This window comes from Prionailurus bengalensis, chromosome D1 (assembly GCF_016509475.1).
Source record: "Prionailurus bengalensis isolate Pbe53 chromosome D1, Fcat_Pben_1.1_paternal_pri, whole genome shotgun sequence".
NCBI classification, from domain to species: Eukaryota; Metazoa; Chordata; class Mammalia; order Carnivora; family Felidae; genus Prionailurus; species Prionailurus bengalensis.
Window position 1 is genome coordinate 55153763 of NC_057346.1, and position 21337 is coordinate 55175099.

General features: G+C 38.3%; 1 protein-coding gene across 3 annotated transcripts in view; it reads left to right on the top strand.

The window, feature by feature from the left end:
• The window catches only part of GDPD4 (glycerophosphodiester phosphodiesterase domain containing 4), a 157529-nt gene extending 152633 nt beyond the window's left edge, over positions 1-4896 (top strand). For all 3 annotated transcript variants that reach the window (XM_043580148.1, XM_043580150.1, XM_043580149.1), the window contains one exon: positions 4104-4896. In XM_043580148.1, the coding sequence (XP_043436083.1) occupies positions 4104-4597 (494 nt within the window). In that variant the 3' untranslated portion in view covers positions 4598-4896. The remainder of the gene's footprint in view (positions 1-4103) is intronic.
• Positions 4897-21337: the final 16441 nt, after the last annotated feature.

The following is a 21337-nucleotide window of genomic DNA, read 5'->3' on the forward strand; positions in this document are numbered from 1 at the left end:
TTTCTGAGTTGAAAGGGTGATTCAATATTCACAAGTCAATCAGTGTGATACATCACATCAATAAAAGGATAACAGCCATCTGATCCTTTCAATAGATGCAGAAAAAGCACATGACAAAGTACAACAGCCATTCATGTAAAAACTCTCAACAAAGTAGTTTTAGAGGGAACATACCTCACCATAATAAAGGCCACAGGTTTTGTGGAAAACCCACAACTAATATCATCCTTAATGGAGAAAAACTGAGAGCTTTCCCCCTTAGGTCAAGAACAAGACAAGTATGTCTACTGTCACCACTTTTTTTTTTTAATTTTTTTTCAACGTTTATTTATTTTTTGGGGGGGGGACAGAGAGAGAGCATGAACGGGGGGAGGGCAGAGAGAGAGAGGGAGACACAGCATCGGAAACAGGCTCCAGGCTCTGAGCCATCAGCCCAGAGCCCGACGCGGGGCTCGAACTCACGGACCGCGAGATCGTGACCTGGCTGAAGTTGGCCGCTTAACCAACTGCACCACCCAGGCGCCCCTACTGTCACCACTTTTATTCAACATTGTACTGGAAGTCCTAGCCATAGCAATAAGACTGCAAAAAGAAAGAAAAGGCATCCAAATCAGTAAGGAGGAAGTAAAACTTTCACTATTTTCAAATGACTGATACTATATAGAGAAAACCCAAAGAACTCCACCAAAAAACTGTTAGAACTGATAAACTAATTCAGTAAAGTCACAGGGTACAAAATCATTGTTGCATTCTACACACTAATGAAGCAGCAAGAAGAGAAATTAGGAAAACAATCCCATTTATAACTGCACCAAAAATAATAAGATACCTAGGAATAAGCCTAACCAAAGAGGTGAAAGACCTGTGTTCTGAAGACTGTAACACTGATGAAAGAAATTGAAGGTGACACAAAGTAATGGTAAGACATTTCATGCTCATGAATTGCAAGAACAAATATTGTTAAAATGGGTATACTACCCAAAGCGATCTATACATTTAATACAATACTTATCAAAATACTGACAGCATTTTTCACAGAACTATAATAAGTGATTCTAGAATTTGTATGCAACCACAAAACACTGGAATTGGCCAAAGCAATCTTGAAAAGCAAAGCTGTAGGCATCATAATTCTGGACTTCAAGTTACATTTCAAAGCTGTAGTAATCAAAACAGTATGGTGCTGGCACAAAAAAAAAAAGGCACATAGATCAACATAACAGAAGAGAAAATCCAGAAATAAAACCACAACTGTATGGTCAATTAATCTTTGATAAAAGAGGAAAGGATATGCAATGAGAAAAAGATAGTCTCTTCCACAAATGGTGCTGGGAAAACAGGATAGGAACATGCAAAAGAATAAAACTGGGCCACTTTCTTACACCATACACAAAAATGAACTCAAAATGGATTCAGGATCTAAATGTGAGATCTGAAACTATAAAAATCCTAGAAGAGAAAACAGGCAGTAATTTCTCTGACATTGGTCATAGCAACATCTTTCTAGGTATGTCCCCTGAAGCAAGGGAAACAAAAGGAAAAATAAAAAGCTTCTGTACTTCCAAGGAAACAACTAACAAAACCAAAAGATAACCTACTGAATGGGAGAAGATAATTGCAAATGACATATTGGGTTGAGGGTTAGTATCCAAAGCATATAAAGAATTTATACAACTCAACGCCCAAAAATAAATAATCCAATTTTTAAATTGGCAGAAGACATGAACAAACATTTCTCCAGAGAAGACATCCAGATGGCAAACAGATACATGAAAAGATGCTCAACATCACTTATCATCAGGGAAATGCAAATCAAAATGACAATGAGATATCACCTCACACCTGTCAGAATGGCTAAAATCAAAACACAAGAAACAGCAAGTGTTGGCAAAGATGTGGAGAAAGAGGAACCCTCATGCACTGTTGGTGAGAATGCAAACTGGTATAGCCACTGTGGAAGACAGGGTGGAGGTTCCTCAAAAAAGTAAAAATAGAACTACTCTATGATCCAGTAATTGACATACTGGGTATTTACCCAAAAAATACAAAAACACTAATTTGAAGGGATACATTCACCCCTATGTTTATCACAGCATTATTTACAACAGTCAAATTATGGAAGCAACACAGGTGTCCATCAATAGATAAACGGATAAGGATGTGATACACACACACACACACACACACACACGTCTATTATTCATCCATAAAGATTAAATCTTGCCATTTGTAACAACACAGATGGATCTAGAGAGTATAGTGCTAAGTTAAGTAAGTCAGAGAAAGACAAATATATGGTTTCACTCATGTGGATTTGAAGAAACAAAATGAACAAAGGGGGGAAAAAGAGACAAATAAAAAACAGACACCTAACTATAGGAAACAATCAGATGGTTATCAGAGGGGAGGCAGGTGGGAGGATGGGTGAAATAGGTAAAGGAGATTAAGAGTATATTTATCTTGATGAGCATTGAGTAATATATGGAATTGTTGAATCACTATATTATACATAACACTGTATGTTAACTATACTGGAATTAAAATTAAACAAAAAATCCAAGAAATCAACAAACAAACCTACTGGAATGAGTGAGTTAAACAGTGTCTCAGGATACAAGGTCAATATACAGAAAAATCAATTGTATGTCTATATATTAGCAATAAATAATTAGAAACTTAAAAATTTAAATAGCATCAATTACAACACCAAAAAACCAAAATAGGAATAAATTTAAGGAAAACATTGCAAGCTGTCACAGAGAAGATATGGTTGGTCACCGAAAGCTACAGAAGTTTACTGAGAGAAGACACAAATGGATCAACATGCCACAATTATGAATTAGAAAACCTAATATCACAGATACTACTTGTCATGGAATTGACCTACAAATTTAATTAAAGTGCAATTAGAATCCCCTTCCTCCTGTAAAGCTGACAGAAAATTAAGCTCATGTGTGCGGTGGTTTCAAGATTGACATTACACTCAGGGCAAAAACAACTGAGATCTGGACTGACTTCTTTGGATTCTCATTATCTTCTAGATTTTGGCCCCACAGTTCCTCACCGTATTGTAAAATCTTAAATGATTTTAAGGTGTTTTCTTGGGTTATTATCCAGTTGTTAATTTGTCTTTGGTAAGATTCAGTTTTCTAGCTCCATTACTAGAAGTAGTCTCCATCATTTATTTTTCTGTCAGATTAAAATTATTTTTTCAGAACTTACTTGTGTGACAGTTGCTGCTGAGTACTGTGTATGTAGTGGCAAGCAAGACGAAGTCTCTGCCTTTAAAAAGCTCCCATCCTAATTGAGGATGTATTCATTTGTTTGTTCAAATTGATTTGGAAGCAGTGGTTGTGAAATGCATGAACTCTAAGCAGATGTGACTTCCTACCTTCTGAGAGCTTTCATGGTGACCTAAAATCTCATACAATAGACTCTTTTTTTTTTAATGTTTTTATTTATTTTTGAGACAGAGAGAGACAGAGCATGAACAGAGAAGGGGCAGAGAGAGAGTGAGACACAGAATCTGAAGCAGGCTCCAGGCTCTGCACTGTCAGCACAGAGCCCGACGCGGGGCCTGAACTCACACATTGCGAGATCATGACCTGAGCTGAAGTTGGACGCTCAACCGACTGAGCCACCCAGGCGCCCCTACAATAGACTCTTAAACTCCAGTGCCATAATAAAATCTTTACAAAGTTTGGGGAAGGGAAAACTAAGGGGGGAAAGAACCTGAGATGGTACATGAGGGGCTAACATTTTATTTATTTTTTATTTTTTATTTAAAAAAATTTTTTTTTCAACGTTTTTATTTTTGGGACAGAGAGAGACAGAGCATGAACGGGGGAGGGGCAGAGAGAGAGGGAGACACAGAATCAGAAACAGGCTCCAGGCTCTGAGCCATCAGCCCAGAGCCTGACGCGGGGCTCCAACTCACGGACCGCGAGATCGTGACCTGGCTGAAGTCGGACGCTCAACCGACTGCGCCACCCAGGTGCCCCGGGGCTAACATTTTAAAGATGATAAAACTTCACAACATGACCAGAAAAGATTGGAGAAGTGACATTTGAGGAATCTTTGTTTTTGTTGTTTCTATCCCACAGATCTTCGGAGTTTAAGCCTACAACAGAGGGAACATGGGAGTCAGGACTCCACGAATTTACCCATTAAGCCTTCCTTCCGAGTTTTGGGAAATCCTTGGGCTCTATCAGCCTTCTACCCAGCTTTAACCAAGAGCACAAAGAAACAGCCAGGCTCTTGCCATTTTTTAGTAGTCCCCAAGAAGAAATCCAGTGAACCAGAGCAAGTCAAGGAAACCGTCAAACCACTGAGGCCTAGCAAGGATGATGTTAGACAACCATCACCCACCAAGAAAACATTTGAACCCACCTGGGATGCTCCCAGAGAGGCTACCCTTGAAACTGCATTGCCTTCCCTAAAGGTGAATAAACCAACAATTTCTTCCTTAGAGATTGCTCAATCTGAAACAGAATCTGAAAAGACCTCCACCTTTGAATCCTCTCAACAATACTCTTTTTCAGTATTTTCTACCATATCCAGCATGTTTTCCTATGAGCTGACCTCAAAGAAGAATTAGCCAATATTGCTTTCCTGTTACTTTTCATCTCTGTTCCTAAGAGTGGTGATGGTGGGAAGTGGTCAAGAAAGGAGTGCAGAAGGGCCATTGAGGCTCTCAGGAGAACCACTCTGGTCTAGTGCTTTCAATAAAGAATGCATCTCTAGGGGATAGGCAAGGGAAAAACTGTTGTGGTCTTGAAGCTGGAGTTAGTTCTCTGATGTTAGAGAGTTTCTCATCCTAACCCTTCATAGTACTTCCTGCTAAAGGAATGACTGTGCACATCAGCATGGGAATAAAGGCAACTTCTCAGGAATGCAGAAGGTTACTGGTGTATTCTTTGGACCCCTCTGCTATCACTCACGCTGACAGAGACTAGGGGATGAGTGCAAAAGTGATGCCATCCTGAGTCAGAGAATGAGAAGTGGCATAGGTAAGGCCACGAGTTTGGGGCAAGATCATCTTACATGCATATTGTATGATCTAGTGTGCAGTGAGATACTTCATAATAGCTTGTCAATGGCTGATTCCCCAGTGGGATGATGGGCATAATCCCATGCCCACCCAGTGGCCCTAGACCTTGAGTGAAAGTCAGAGCCACAGCAAGTGTTTGGGACCTATCAATCTGGAGGATCCCCAAAACGGAAGAAATGCCTGGCATTTACCAAGTGAAAGAAGCACTGCAATGAGATAAAAATGGAATATTTTTAAATACCTCATCAAACCTAAGCAAAAGCTCTAGAGCTTTATTCTCTTGACTGACACTAAGAATGGGATGTTGCCACTTCCCTCAGATAAAAGTCAATCTAGTGGATGAGTCAAGATAAATAGAACTATAATAAATAACTAAATATAATTATTTATAAATATAAATGCTTAAATAATTTTTCAAGGTAACAGTGAAAGAACTGTCACCAGGCATGATAGACAACAGTAGTCTAACAAAACTTTAACACCAATCTTAAATTCTTTTTTCATTTGTCCTTTAAAAAAATTGTGGTAAAATATACATGACAAAATTTATCATTGTAACTACTTTTAAGTGTATAGCCCAGTGGCATTAAGTATATTCATGTTGTACAATCATCACTTCCATCCACCTCCAGAACTTTTTCATTTTGTAAAACAAACTCTGGATGGTTACTTAAACGTAAGATCTGAAACTATAAAATTACCAGAAGAAAACATAGGGAAAAACCTTCTTGACATTAATCTGAGGTATGATTTTTTTGGACATGATAGTGAAGTGCAGGCAACAGAAGCAAAAATAAACAAGTGGGATTGTATCAAACTAAAAAGCTTCTGCATGGCAAAGGAAACAATCAACAGAGTGAAGAGGCAACCTCCAGAGTGGGAGAAAATATTTGCAATCATATATCTAATAAAGGGTTAGTATCCAAAATATATAGGGAACTTCTACAATCCAATAGCAAATACATACATACATACATATGTAAAAATATACATACCTGAGTAAAAAATGGGAATGGGACCTGAATAGACGTTTCTCAAAAAAATACATGCAGATGGCCAACAGGTACACAAAAACGGAAATTCAGTCAAAACCATGAAGAGAAATCCTCACACCTGGTAGAATGACTATTATCAATAAGACAAAAGATAACAAATGTTAGCATGGCAAGAAAAGAGAACTCTTGTACACTGTTGATGGGAATGTAAATTGTTACCGCCACTATGGAAAGCCATAGAGAGGTACCTCAAAAAAATAAAAAATACAACTACTATAGTCCAGCAATCCCACTATTGGGTATATATCCAAAAGAAATGAAATCAGTACCATGAAGAGATAGCTGTACTTCCATGTTTATTGCAGCATTATTCACAATAGCCAATATATGAAAACAACCTAAATGTCTGTTGATGTGTGAATAGGTAAAGAAAATGTGATACATGTATGTGTATATATATATGTGTGTATGTGTGTATACATGTAATGGAATTCTTTTCTTTCAGCTTTCTTTTGGTTTACATTTGCATGGAATATCTTTTTCAATCTCTTCACTTTCAGTCTGTGTATCCTTAAAGTGAGTCTCTTGTAGGCAGCATATAGTTGGGTCTTGTTTTTTAATCCATTTAGCCACACTCTGTCTTTTGATTGGAGAACTTTGCCATTTACATTTAAAGTAATTATTGATAGGTGTGGGCTTATTGCCATTTTGTTAATTGTTTTCTGGATGTTTTGTAATTCTTCTGTTCCTTTTTCTCTTGCTCTCTCCCTTTGTGATTTGAAGATTTTCTGTAGTGGCATACTTAGACTCTTTTTATCTTTTGGGTACGTTCTATAAGTCTTTGCTTTGTGTTTACCATGAAGCTTACATAAAACATCTTATGGGGCGCCTGGGTGGCGCAGTCGGTTAAGCGTCCGACTTCAGCCAGGTCACGATCTCACGGTCCGTGAGTTCGAGCCCCACGTCAGGCTCTGGGCTGGTGGCTCGGAGCCTGGAGCCTGTTTCTGATTCTGTGTCTCCCTCTCTCTCTGCCCCTCCTCCGTTCATGCTCTGTCTCTCTCTGTCCCCCAAAAAATAAATAAACGTTGAAAAAAAAAATTAAAAAAAAAAAAAAAACATCTTATACCAGTTTATTTTAAGTCGATAACAACTTTAGTTTGAACACATTCTAAAGCTTTACGTTTTTACTCTCACACCCCCACGTTTTATGTTTTTGATATCACAATTTACATCTTGTATCTTGTGTATCCATTAATAAATTATTGTAGTTATAGTTATTTTTATTACTTTTGTCTTTTAGCCTTCATACTAGATCTATAAGTAATTAACATACCACCATTACAGTAGATTCTTCTGAATTTATATATTTACCTTTACAATTGATATTTGTACCTTCATATATTTTCCTGTTATTAATTAACACCCTTTCATATCAGCTTAAAGAAGTCTCTTTAACATTTCCTTTAAGGCCAGTCTAGTGGTGCTACCTCTTTCAGGTGTTGATTGTCTAGTAAACACTTTAACTGTTTCTGAATTCTAAGGCCAACTTTGCTGGATAGAATATTCTTGGTGACATTTTTTTCTTTTAGCACTTTGAATATATTGTTCCACTTTCTTTTGGTCTTGGCTGAAAAATCTGCATATAGTCTTGTGGGGGTTCTCTTATATGTAACAAGTTGTTTTCCTCTTGCGTTTCTCCTTGTCTTTAACTTTTGATAATTATAATGTGTCTTGGTGTGGGTCTCTTTGAATTCATCTTATGGAACTCTATAGGCTTCCTGGATCTGAATATCTGCTTCATTTCCCAGGTTAGAGAAGTTTTCAACCATTATTTCTCCAAAGAAATTTTCTATCTCTTTCTTTCTCTTTTCTCTTTCTGGAACCCCTGTAAAGTGCATATTGGTCCACTTGATGTTGTACAGTCCTTTAATCAATCTTCACTATGTTTTCATTCTTTTTACTCTTCTGATTGGATGAATTCCACTGCCCTGTCTTCAGGTTTGCTTGTCCTCTTTTAGCTTTATCTAATCTGCTATTGAACCCTTCTATTGAACTTTTCCAGTTCATTTATTGTATTATTCAGGTCTAATTTCTGTTTGGTATTTTCTTATATTCTCTACCCCTTTGTTGAAATTCTTGTTTTGTTCATGCATTGCTTTCCTGCCGTTAGTGAGCATCTTTATTATGAGTATTTTAAACTCTTCATAAGGTAAATTACTTAACTCCTTTTCATTAAGGTCTTTTTCTGAGGTTTTATCTTTTTCTTTCATTTGGAACATATTCCTCTATTTTTCATTTTCCTTGACTCTCTGTGATGGTTTCTATGCCTTAGGTAAACAACTGCCTTTCTGAGTCTTGAAAAAGTGGTCTGGTGTAGGAGATGAACCTTATTATCCAACCCTGCCCTATCTCTTGGTTGTCTCTTAAACCTTTGTAATTGTCTAAGCAGGCCTATTTGTTCTTAGTGGCTCTGGTAGTTGAAGGTGTGCTAAGACCTTTCAGTGTCCCAAAGAGGGAGGGATCTCAGCACCTAGATGCAGGCTAATAAGAAGTCAGAACCTCAGCAGCTTCTAAAGTATGCAAATATACCTCTTTCAAGGGAAAACTGGGAAATGGATATTTCTGTCTTCTCCTCTGCACTGAGTCCTAAGAATATAGCCAGTTATAAACTGTTTTGTTTGTTTGTTTGTTTGTTTGCTACCATTTCATTAAACCTGTGAACACTAACCTCCTAGTTACTAGAGCCAGGCTATCAAGGGATATGTCCTCCAGGTGGCACCCACAAAAGCCAGGTTACCAGATGTGTACACAAACTATTTTCTTGGAGACAACAGCAACCTGGGTCAGGGCAGAGGGAGAGCATGAAGATGGTGCCCATGGGCATTCCTGATCTCTGGAGAGGCTTGCAGCTCATCTCTAGATGTAGGCTAAATTAGAAGCCTGCCTCTCAGGCTTCAGCTTTTAAGATAAGCAAATAGGCCTCCTTCACAGAAAGACTGGGTGTTTCTGTTTGACAACTCTGTGCTATGCCTTGGGGGATAGCCAGTTAAGAATTGTTTCTCTGTTATAGTCCTGTGAGATCTGTGAATTTAAGCTCCATTGGCTACCAGAGCAGCAGCTATAAAAATCAAGACAGCAGACATGTGGTCAGGCTCTCTTCTGAGAAATACTGGTGACCTGGAGTAAGGCAGAGGGAGAACATAAAGATGGCACCCACCAGCCATTGTAGTCTCTGGAGAGTACTGCAGTTGGCCCCTAGATGTATGTTAAATGTGAAACCTGGCCCCCCCAGCTGCAGCTATTAAGATAAATAGGTAGGTCTCTTGAGTGAAAAGACTAGGTATGTTTTACTCTTTTGCCTCTGCACTGGGCCCTGGGTGTTAGCCATGGTAAGGCCACATGAGTCCTTTAAGAATGGTCTTTGAGTTATAGCACCTGGGTGGCTCAGTCAGTTAAGTGTCCAACTTTGGCTCAGGTCATGATCTCACATCTCATGGGTTTGAGCCCCACATTGAGCTCTGTGCTGACAGCTCAGAGCCTGGAGCCTGCTTCAAATTCTGTCTCCCTCTCTCTGCCCCTCCCCCACTCACACTTTCTCCCTCTCAAAAATAAACATTAAAAAAAAAAAGAATGGTCTTTGAGTTTGCGATAGCCTTATGGATTTGGTAGATACAAGCCCCATTGGCTTTCAAAGTTAGATGTTTTGGGGGCTAATCCTTCAGACAGAAGTCTTAAAATTCAGACCACCAAATACAAGGTCCAAACTCTTTTCTCCTCAGAGAGAAGCCAGAAGTTGTGAGTTTCCTTCTGGTTGTGTGTTGCCATGCCAGGGGTGAGGTTTATGGCAAGATTGTGTCTCAGCCTCTCCTTGTTTCAATGTGGGTTTTTTCTTGTTCGCCCAGTGGGTAGGAGTAGTTCAGCTGGTTTCTGGTGTAGAATATTAATCAGCCTTAAAAAAGGGAAATCCTTCCATATGCAACACCATTGATGAAACTGAAGGACATTATGCTAAATGAAATAAGGCAGACATAGACAAATATTCCGTGATCTTACTTATATGTAGGATCTAAAATAGTCAAACTCCTGGAAGCAGAGAATAGAATGGTGGTTGCTACGGTGAGGAAGAAATGAGGAGATGTTGATCAAAGGGTGTAATGTTTCAGTTATACAAGATGAATAATTTCTGGAAATCTAATGTATAGCAGTATAATTTAGTTGCCAATGTTGTATACTTGAAATATACAAGGATATTTCTGAGAGGATAAATCTTACGTGTTCTCACCACAAAAGGAAACAAAAAAATAAAATGGTAATTATATGAGGTTAATTAGTTTGACTGTGGTGATTATTTCACAATATATAGGTATATCAAAACATTAAGCTGTACCCCTTAAATATATACAGTTTTTATTTGTCAGTTATACCCCAATAGAGCTGAAAATAAACCCTACAAACTCTGTATGCATTAAACAATAACCCCTCATTTCTCCCCTCCCTCCAAGTCCCTGGCAACCACCATTCTATTTTTTCTATCTGTGATTCTATTTATTCTAAGTACTTGATATGAGTGGTTTTTGTCCACTTTGTCCTATTTGTCCTATTATGTATTTGTCCTATTATGACGGGCTTAGTTTGCTTAGCATAATGACTTCAAGGTTAATCCATTCAAGGCTCATCCATGTTTTAACATATGTCAGAATTTCCTTCCTTTTTAAGACTGAAATATATTCCATTATATGTGTATACCATGTTTTGTTTATTAATCAATGGACATTTGGGTTGTTCCGCTTTTAGGCTATTGTAAATAATGCTTCCCTAAACAGGGGAATATCTATTAGTGTCCCTGCTTTAATTTTTTTTGAGTACATACCCAGAAGTGAGAATTGTTGGATAACACAATAATTCTATTTTTAATTTTTGAGGAACTGCCATATCATTTTTCACATTGGCTGCACAATTTTACGTTCCCACCACCCCTGTACAAGGGTTCTAATTTCCCCAAATTCTTACCAACTTCTTTTATTTTTTATAATCACCACCCTTGTAGGTGTAAGGTGGTATCTCATAGTTTTGATTTGCATTTTCCTAATAAGTAGTTATGATGGATATCTTTTCATGTGCATATTGGCAATTTGTATATATCTTCTTTGGGAAAATGTCTGTTTAAGTCCTTAGGCTTTTAAAAAATCTGGTTGTTCATTTCATTGTTGTTCAGCTTTAGGAGTTATTTGCATATTCTAGATATTAATCTCTTATCAGATATATGATTTGAAAATATTTTCTCCTGTTCTTTGGCTTGCCTTTTTTTACTCTTGATTGATCAGTGTCCTTTGATGCATAAAAGTTTTAAATTTTCATGAAGACCAATTTTGTTGTTGTTGTTGTTGTTGCCTGTATCATTGGTGTCATAGCCAAGAAATCATTACCATACCCAATGCCATGAATATTTTCCCCTATTTCCTTCAAATAGTTTTATAATTGTAGCTCATACCTTTAGATCTTTGATCCATTTTGAGATCATTTTCATATACGGTGTAAGATAAGTATCCAATTTCATTCTTTTCATGTGATACCCAGTTATCCCAATGCCATTTGTTGAAAATCTGTCCTTTTGCCATTGAATGGTCTTGGCCTCCTTGTATAAAATCAGTTAGCCATATATAAACCCATTTATTTCTGTGTTCTACATCCTATCCATTGGTCTATAGGTTTTATGCTAGTACCACACCGTTTTAATTACTATAGCTTTATAAGAAGTTTTGAAATCAGGAGGTGTGTGAGTCCTCAACTTTATTCTTCTTTTTCAAGATTGTTTTGAATTTCCAGGGTCCCTTGAGATTCATATAAATTTTGAGATGTTAAAAAAAAATCCATTAGGATCTTGACAGAGATTTCATTGAATCTGTACTTTGGATAATGTCATTTTAACAATATTGTCTTCCAGTCAATATTTATATACAAGGGATATCTTTCCATTTATTTATGTCTGCTTTAATTTCTTTCAGCGTTTTTTAAAAAAATTTTTGTCACGTTAGCTAACATACAGTATATACAGTGTGCTCTTGGTTTTGGGGGTAGATTCCTATGATTAATCACTTATATACAACACCCAGTGCTCATCTCAACAAGTGCCCTCCTCAATGCCCATCACCCATTTCCCCCCTATCTCACCACCCCCATCAACCCTCAGTTTGTTCTCTGTATTTAAGAGTCTCTTATGGTTTGCCTCCCTCTCTGTTTGAAACTATTTTTGTCACCTTCCATTCCCCCATGGTCTTCCATTAACTTTCTCAAGTTCCACATATGAGTGAAAACATGTGATATCTTTCTCTGACTTATTTCATTTAGTATAATACCCTCCAGTTCCATTCACGTTGTTCCAAATGGCAGGATTTCATTATTTCTCATTGCCAAGTAGTATTCAATTGTATATATAAACCACATCTTCTTTATCCATTCATCAGTTGATGGACATCTGGGCTCTTTTCATAATTTGACTGTTGTTGAAAGTGCTGCTATAAAAATTGGGGTACATGTGCCCCTATGAATCAGCACTCCTGTATTCTTTGGATAAATTCCTAGTAGTGCTATTGCTGGGTCATAGGGTAGTTGTATTTTTAATTTTTTTTAGGAAATTCCACACTGTGTTCCAGAGCAGCTCCACCCACCAACAGTGCAAGAGGGTTCCCGTTTCTGCACATCCTCATCAACATCTGTTGTTTTCCAAGTTGTTAATTTTAGCCACTCAGACTGGTGTGAGGTGATATCTCAGTGTGGTTTTGATTTGTATTTCCCTGATGATGAGTGATCTTGAGCATCTTTTCATGTGTCTGTTGGCCACCTGGATGTCTTCTTTGGGAAAGTGTCTGTTCATGTCTTCTGCACATTTCTTCACTGGATTATTTGTTTTTCGGGTATTGAGTTTGGTAAGTTCTTTACAGATTTTGGATACTAAACCTTTATCTGATATGTCATTTGTAAATATCGTCTCCCATTCCATCAGTTGCCTTTTAGTTTTGTTGATTGTTTCCTTTGCTGTGCAGAAGCTTTTTATCTTGATGAGGTCCCAATAGTTCATGTTTGCTTTTATTTCCCTTGCCTTTGGAGAAGTGTCAAGTAAGAAATTGCTGTGACTGACGTCAAAGAAGTTGTTGCCTGTTTTCTCCTCTAGGGTTTTAATGGTTTCCTATCTCACACTTAGGTCTTTCATCCATTCTGAGAGTTTATTTTTTATGTATGGTGTAAGAAAGTGGTCCAGTTTCATTCTTCTGCATGTTGGTGTCCAATTGTCCCAGCACCATTTGCTAAAGAGACTTTTTTCCATTGCATACTCTTTCCTGCTTTGTCAAAGATTAGTTGGCCATACATTTGTGGGTCCAATTCCAGGTTCTCTGTTCTGTTCCATTGATCTGAGTGTCTATTTTTGTGCCAGTACCATACTGTCTTGATTCCAGCTTTTTGTAGAGTCTAAAGTCCAGGATTGTGATGCCTCCTGCTTTGGTTTTCTTTTTCAACATAATTTTGGCTATTCGAAGTCTTTTGTGGTTCCATACAAAATTTAGGATTATTTGTTCTAGCTTTGAGAAGAATGCTGGTGGAATTTTGATAGTGATTGCATTCAGTGTGTAGATTGCTCTGGGTAGTATTGACATTTTAACAATATTTTTTCTTCCAATCCATGAGCATCGTATGTTTTTCCATTTCTTTGTGTCTTCAGTTTCCTTCATAGGTTTTGTATAGTTTTCAGCACACAGATATTTCACATCTTTGGTTAGGTTTATTCCTAGGTATTTTATTGTTCTTGTTGCAATTGTAAATGGGATTGATTTCTTGATTTCTCTTTCTGTTGCTTCATTATTGCTGTATAGAAATGCGACTGATTTCTGTACATTGATTTTGTATCCTGCGACTTTGCTGAATTCATGTATCAGTTCTCGCAGCTTTTTGGTGGAGACTTTAAATGTAGAGTATCATGTCATCTGTGAAAAGTGAAAGTTTGACTTCTTTGCCAGTTTGGATGCCTTTTATTTCATTTTGGTGTCTGCTGAGGTTAGGACTCCCAACAGTATGTTAAACAGTGGCGAGAGTGGACATCCCTGCTGTGTTCCTGATCTCTGGGGGAAAGCTCTCAGTTTTTTCCCATTGAGGATATTAGCTGTGGGCTTTTCATATATGGCTTTTATGATTTTGAGGTATGTTCCTTCTATGCTGACCTTCTTGAGGTTTTTTTTATTAAGAAAGGATGCTGTATTTTGTCAAATGCTTTTTCCACATCTATTGACAGTATCATATGGTTCTTATCCTTTCTTCTATTAATGTGATGTATAACATTGATTTGTGAATATTGAACCAGCCCTGTAGCCCAGGAATGAATCCCACTTGATCATGGTGAATAATTCCTTTGATATATTGTTGAATTCGATTTGCTAGTATTTTGTTGAGAATTTTTGCATCAGTGTTCATCAGGAATATTGGCCTGTAATTCTCCTTTTTAGTGGGGTCTCTGTCTGGTTTGGGAATCAAGGTAATGCTGGCTTCATAGAATGAATCTGGGAACTCTCCTTCCATTTCTATTTTTTGGAACAGCTTGAGAAGGATAGGTATTAACTCAGCTTTAATGTCTGGCAAAATTCCCCCAGGAAATCATCTGGCCTAGGACTCTTATTTGTTGCAAGATTTTTGATGACTGATTCAATTTCTTTGCTGGCTGTGGGTCTGTTCAAATTTTCTATTTCTTCCTGTTTGAGTTTTGGTAGTGTGTGGGTATCTAGGAATTTGTCCATTTCCTCCAGGTTGTCCAGTTTGTTGGCATATAATGTTTCATAGTATTCTCTGATAATTGTTTGTTTTTCTGTGATGTTGGTTGTGATCTGTCCTTTTTCATTTGTGATTTTTATCTATTTGGGTCCTCTTTTCTTTTTGAGAAGTCTGGCTAGGGGTTTATCAATTTTGTTAATTTTTTCAAAAAACACAGCTCTTAGATTCATTGATCTGTTCTACTGGTTTTTTGGATTCTCTATTGTTTATTTCTGCTCTAATCTTTATTATTTATCTTATGCTGCTGGCTTCATGGTTTCTTTGCTGTTCTGCTTCTAGATCCTTTAGGTGTGCTGTTAGATTTTGTATTTGGGATTTTTCTTGTTTCTTGAGATAGGCCTGGATTGCAATGTATTTTCCTCTTAGGACTGCTTTTGCTGTATCCCAAAAAGTTTGAACTGTCATGTTTTCATTTTCATTTGCTTCCATATATTTTTTAATTTCTTCTTCAATTGCCTGATTAACCCATTCGTTATGTTAAAAAAAATTTTTTTAATGTTTATTTTTGACGGAGAGAGAGAGAGAGAGAGCATGAGTGAGGGAGGGGCAGAGAGAGAGGGAGACACAGAATCTGAAACAGGCTCCAGGCTCTGAGCTGTCAGCACAGAACCTGATGCGGGGCTCAAACCCATGGACAGCAAGATCATGACCTGAGCCAAAGTTGGGTGCTCAACCAACTAAGCCACCCAGGCACCCCAACCCATTGATTCTTTAGTAGGATGTCCTTTAACCTCCATGCATTTGGAGGCTTTCCAAATTTTTTCTTGTGTTTGATTTCAAGTTTCATAGTGTTGTGATCTGAAAATATACATGGTATTATCTCAATTCTTTTATATTTGTTGAGGGCTGTTTTGTGACCCAGTATGTGATCTATCTTGGAGAATGTTCCATGTGCACTTGAGAAGAATGTATATTCTGCTGCTTTTGGATGAAAAGTTCTGAATATACCTGTCAAGTCCATCTGGTCCAGTGTATCATTCAAGGCCATTGTATCTTTATTGGGTTTTTTTGCCTAGATGATCTGTCCATTGCTATAAGTGGAGTATTAAATCCCCCTATAATTACAGTATTCCTATAAATAAGATTGCTCAATTGATTTATATATTTGGGAACTTTCAAGTTTGGAGCATAAACATTTACAATTGTTAGGTGTTGATGGATAGATCTCATAATTATATTATGCCTTTCTTCATCTCTTGTTACAACCTTTAGTTTAAATCTAGTTTGATAGAAGTATGGCTACTTCAGCTTTCTTCTGACTTCCAGTAGCATGATAGGTGGTTCTCCATCCCCTCACTTCCAATCTGAAGGTGTCCTCAGGTCTAAAATGGGTCCTTATGGACAGAATATAGATGGATCTTGTTTTTTTAATCTATTCTGATACCCTATGTCTTTTTATTAGAGCATTTAGTTCATTTACATTCAGAGTTATTATTGAAAGATAATGGACTTAGTGTGATTGTGTTATCTATAGGTTTCATGCTTATGGTGATGTCTCTGTTCCTTTGTAGTCTTTACAGCATTCCACTCACAGAGTCCCCCTTAGGATCTCTTGCAGGGCCAGTTTAGTGGTCATGAATTCCTTCAGTTTTTGTTTGTCTGGGAAAGCCTTTATCTCTCCTTCTATTCTAAATGACAGACTTGCTGGCTAAAGGATTCTTGGCTGCATATTTTTCCTATTCAGCACATTGAATATTTCCTGCCACTCCCTTCTGGCCTGCCAAGTTTCAATGGATAGGTCTGCTACTACCCTTATGTGTCTACCCTTGTAGGTTAAGGCCCGTTTGTCCCCAACTGCTTTCAGAATTCTCACTTTATCTTTGTATTTTGCCAGTTTCACTGTGATATGCCATGGAGAAGATCTATTCTGATTAAATCTGAAGGGAGTGCTCTGTGCCTCCTGTATTTGGATGTCCATTTCCTTCCCCAGATTAGGGACGTTCTCAGCTATATTTTGTTCAAGTAAACCTTCTGCCCCTTTCTCTCTCTTCTTTTCTGGAACTCCTGTGATATGGATATTATTATGTTTCATTGAATCACTTAGTTCTCTAATTCTTTTCTTATCTCTCTTTTTCTTGGCTTCATCATTTTCCATAATTTTATCTTCTATTTCACTTCATCTCCCCACTGCCTCCTCCATCCTTGCTGTGACTGCATCTAGTTTATTTTGCACCTCAGTTACAACATTTCTTAATTCTTCATGACTATTTCTTAGTTCCTTGATCTCTGCAGCAATAGATTCTCTGCTATCTTCTATGCTTTTTTTCAAGCCCAGCTATTAATCTTATGACTATTATTCTAAAATGCTTGCTTAGTTATATTGTTTATATCTGTTTTGAGCAATTCTCTAGCTGTCATCTCTTCCTGGAATCTCTTTTGAGGAGAATTCTTCCATTTTTCATATTGGCTAGTTTTCTGTCTCTTATGTGTTTTAATAGCTTGTTATGAGGCCTACACCTGCAAGCATTACTATATCAAAAAGGGATCCTACACTGTCCAAGGCCTGGCCCTTCAGGAGGTGTTTTTGGAGTGCGTTTCATGCTCTTGTTGTTGAGACTCTGGTTGCTTTATCTCCCTAGTAGTGGTGGTTTGGACCTTCTACCAGGTGTGCTTTCATTTTTTTTGTTTAAGTATCCCTGGAAAAAGTTTAAGAAAAGGATGAGGATGGTGGAAGAGGCCTTATCACATACAAAGAGAGGAATGACAGGGGCAGGGAAAAGGAAAAGAAAAAAATTGATCAGGCAGAGAAAATGGCTTGGTCCCAAGAAAGAAAGAGGAAAATAAAGAATAAAGAGATACAGAAGAGGTGTAAAAAGAATGGATTGAAAATGTCTGCTTAAACAAACCAACAACTGGAATAACCAGACAAGAGAAGGGAAGAAATAAGAGGAAGAAATATATATACACACACATACACACACATATACACACATACACACACACACACATAAAATAAGAATTGACCAAGAATCAAATCAGAGAATGCAAAACTACTGTACCAATATCTACCAGTGCCTTGGTAACTGCTGCCTGCGCTGGTCTGAAGGAGGGGCTGTCTGGTTTCATCAGTGTCCATCTTGCTCTAGTAGATACGCAGTTACCAGGCATGGAGGGGCATGGTTTGGTGTAGGTGGGTACCACCTCCACTGTGGGCCCAATGTCTGTTCCCTGAAACCCCACCTTGTTGGTGATGGGAGAAAAATGGCAACACCCCAGTCTCTCCTCCTCAGACTGGGTGTCCCAAACCACTCTATTCAGGCTATCCTCACAGTGCCTTGAGGGCGTGAGTAGGCTGATTCTGTTCTGCTCAGCAGTCTCCTGTGCCTCCCAGGTGTTCAGCTGGGATTCAAACCCCAATGTCTTAAAGGATCCCACTCCATGTGCCCTGGTTCTGGGGAAGAGCTGCTCTGCCCAGCTACTAAGGGCCTCTGGCTCCTCACAGTGCCAAGAGGATGCCAGCTGGCCACTATGTCTTGCTCCACTGGCTCCCGTGCCTCCCTGGTGCTTGGCTGGGATTCAAACCCCAATGACTTAAAGGATCCCACTCCACGTGCCCTAGTTCTGTACTCTAGTTCTGTACCCCTAGTACTCTGGGGTACTGTCACAAAGGGCCTCTGGGTGGCAGGGGGTGGGGGTGGGCTGCAGGGTCTTTTGTCCTTGGAGTGGCTATTTTCCTTCTTCTCACAGCACTCAAGGGAGAGGTTGCTCTCTCCAACTGCACCTGGGAGCTAGATACTGAGCCTGGGGCTGACTCCCCTCCTCCCCAGGCACTCGAACAGGGCGGAGAAAGCCCCACAGTTAAAAATTGGTTCTTTCTCTGTTTTTTTTTTCCGATCCCAGTTACCTGATTTTTTTCTTGTCCAAATACAATCCTGCACTTCCACAGCCTCTCTTTCTCTTCCTTTTGTCTCTCCACAGAAGGGGATCCCTCCCCTCTGTTCCTACGCTGCCCATTTTATCTCTGCCAGTTTGCAATCACACACCTATGACCCAACCCGTTGTCCGTTGTTATAATGTAAACCACATCTTCTTTATCCATTCATCAGTTGATGGACATTTGGGCTCTTTACATAATTGGGCTATTGTTGATAGTGTTGCTATAAACATTGGGGTGCATATGCCCCTTTGAATCAGCATTTTTTTGCATCCTTTGGATAAATTCCTAGTAGTGCAACTGCTGGGTCATAGGGTAGTTCTATTTTTAATTTTTTGAGGAAACTCCATACTGTTCTCCAGAGTGGCTGTACCAGTTTTCATTCCCACCAACGGAGCAAAAGGGTTCCCCTTTCTCCACATCCCTGCCAACATTGGTTGTTTTCTGAGTTGTTAATGTTAGCCATTCTGACAGGTGGTGAGGTGGTATCTAATTGTAGTTTTTATTTGTATTTCCCTGATGATGAGTGATGTTAAGCATCTTGTTATGTGTCTGTTTTCTCTCTGGTGTCTTCTCTGGGAAAGTGTCTATTCATGTCTTCTGCCCATTTTCACTTCCCATTTTGTTTTTTTGGGTGTTGAGTTTGGTAAGTTCTTTATAGATTTTGGATACTAACCCTTTATCTAATATGTTATATATCATCTCCCAATCCATCTGTTGCCTTTTAGTTTTGTTGATTGTTTCCTTTGCTGTGTAGAAGCTTTTTATCTTGATGAGGTACAATAGTTCATTTTTGCTTTTATTTCTCTTGTCTCTAGTAACATGTTTAGTACGAAGTTGCTGTGGCATACATGAAAGAGGTTGCTGCCTATTTTCTCAGGCAGGATTTTGATGGTTTCCTGTCTCACATTTAGGTCTTTCATCCATTTTGAACTTAATGTTCTGTATGGTGTGAGAAAGTGATCCAGTTTCATTCTTTTGAATGTTGCTGTCCAGTTCTCTCAGCACCATTAGCTAAAGAGACTGTCTTTTTTCCATTGGGTACTCTTTCCTGCTCTGTCGATAATAAGTTGGCCATATGTTTGTGAGTCCATTTCTGGGTTCTCTATTCCACTGATCTATGTGTCTGCTTTTGTGCCAATACCATACGGTCTTGATGATTACAGCTTTGTAATACAGCTTAAAATACAGGTGATGCTTCCAGCTTTGGTTTTCTTTTTCAATATTACTTTGACTATTCAGGGTCTTTTGTGGTTCCATACAAATTTTAGGATTGTTTGTTCTAGCTCTGTGAAGAATGCTGGTGGTATATTAATAGGGATTACATTGAATGTGTAGATTGCTTTGGGCAGTATCAACATTTTATAACAATATCTGTTTTTCCAATCCACGAGCATGGAATAGTTTTCCATTTCTTTGTGTATTCTTCAATTTCTTTCATAAACGTTCTGTAGGTTTCAGCATACAGACCTTTTACATCTTTGGTTAGGTTTATTCCTAGTTATGTTATGGTTTTTGCTGTAATTGTAAATGGGATCAATTCCTTGATATCTCTTTCTGCTGCTTGATTATTAGTGTATAGAAATGTAACTGATTTCTGTACATTGATTTTATCCTGTGACTTTGCTGAATTCATGTATCAGCTCCAGCAGCTTTTTGGTGGAGTCTTTTGGGCTTTCCATGTAGAGTATCATGTCATCTGCGAAGAGTGAAAGTTTGACTTCTATTTGCCAATTTGGATGCCTTTTATTTTGTTTTGTTATCTGATTGCTGAGGTTAGGACTTCCAACACTATATTGAACAATAGTGGTGACAGTGGACATCCTGTCATGTTCCTGATCTTAGGGGAAAAGCTCTCAGTTTTTCCCCATTGAGGATGATATTACCTGTGGGACATTCATATATGGCTTTTATGATGTTAAAGTATGCTCCTTCTATCCTGACTTTCTTGAGGGTTTTTATCAAGAAAGGATGCTGTATTTTGTCAAATGCTTTTTCTGCATCTGTTGAAAGGATCATATGGTTCTTATCCTTTCTTCTGTTAATGAGGTGTATCACATCGATTGATTTGTGAATGTTGAACCAGCCCTGCAGCCCAGGAATGGATCCCATTTGATCATGGTGAATAATTCTTTTAATATACTGTGACTTTGAAGTGCTAGTATCTTGGTGAGAATTTTTGCATCCAGCTTCCTCAGGGGTATTGGCCTGTAATTCTCCTTTTTAGTGGGGTCTTTGTCTGGTTGTGGAATCAAGGTAATGCTGGCTTCATAAAATGAGTTTGGAAGCTTTTCTTCCATTTCTATTTTTTGGAACAGTTTGAGAAGAATAGGTATTAACTCTGCTTTACATGTCTGGTAAATTTCCCCTGGGAAGCCATCTGGCCCAGGACTCTTATTTGTTGGGAGATTTTTGACAACCCATTCAATTTCTTTGCTGGTTAGGGTCTGTTCAAATTTCCTATTTTTTCCCATTTGGGTTTTGGGAGTGTGTGAGGGTATAGGAATTTGCCCGTTTCTTCCAGGTTGTCCAGTTTGTTGGCATATAAGTTTTCACAGTATTATCTTATAATTGTATTTCTGTGGTGTTAGTTGCGATCAT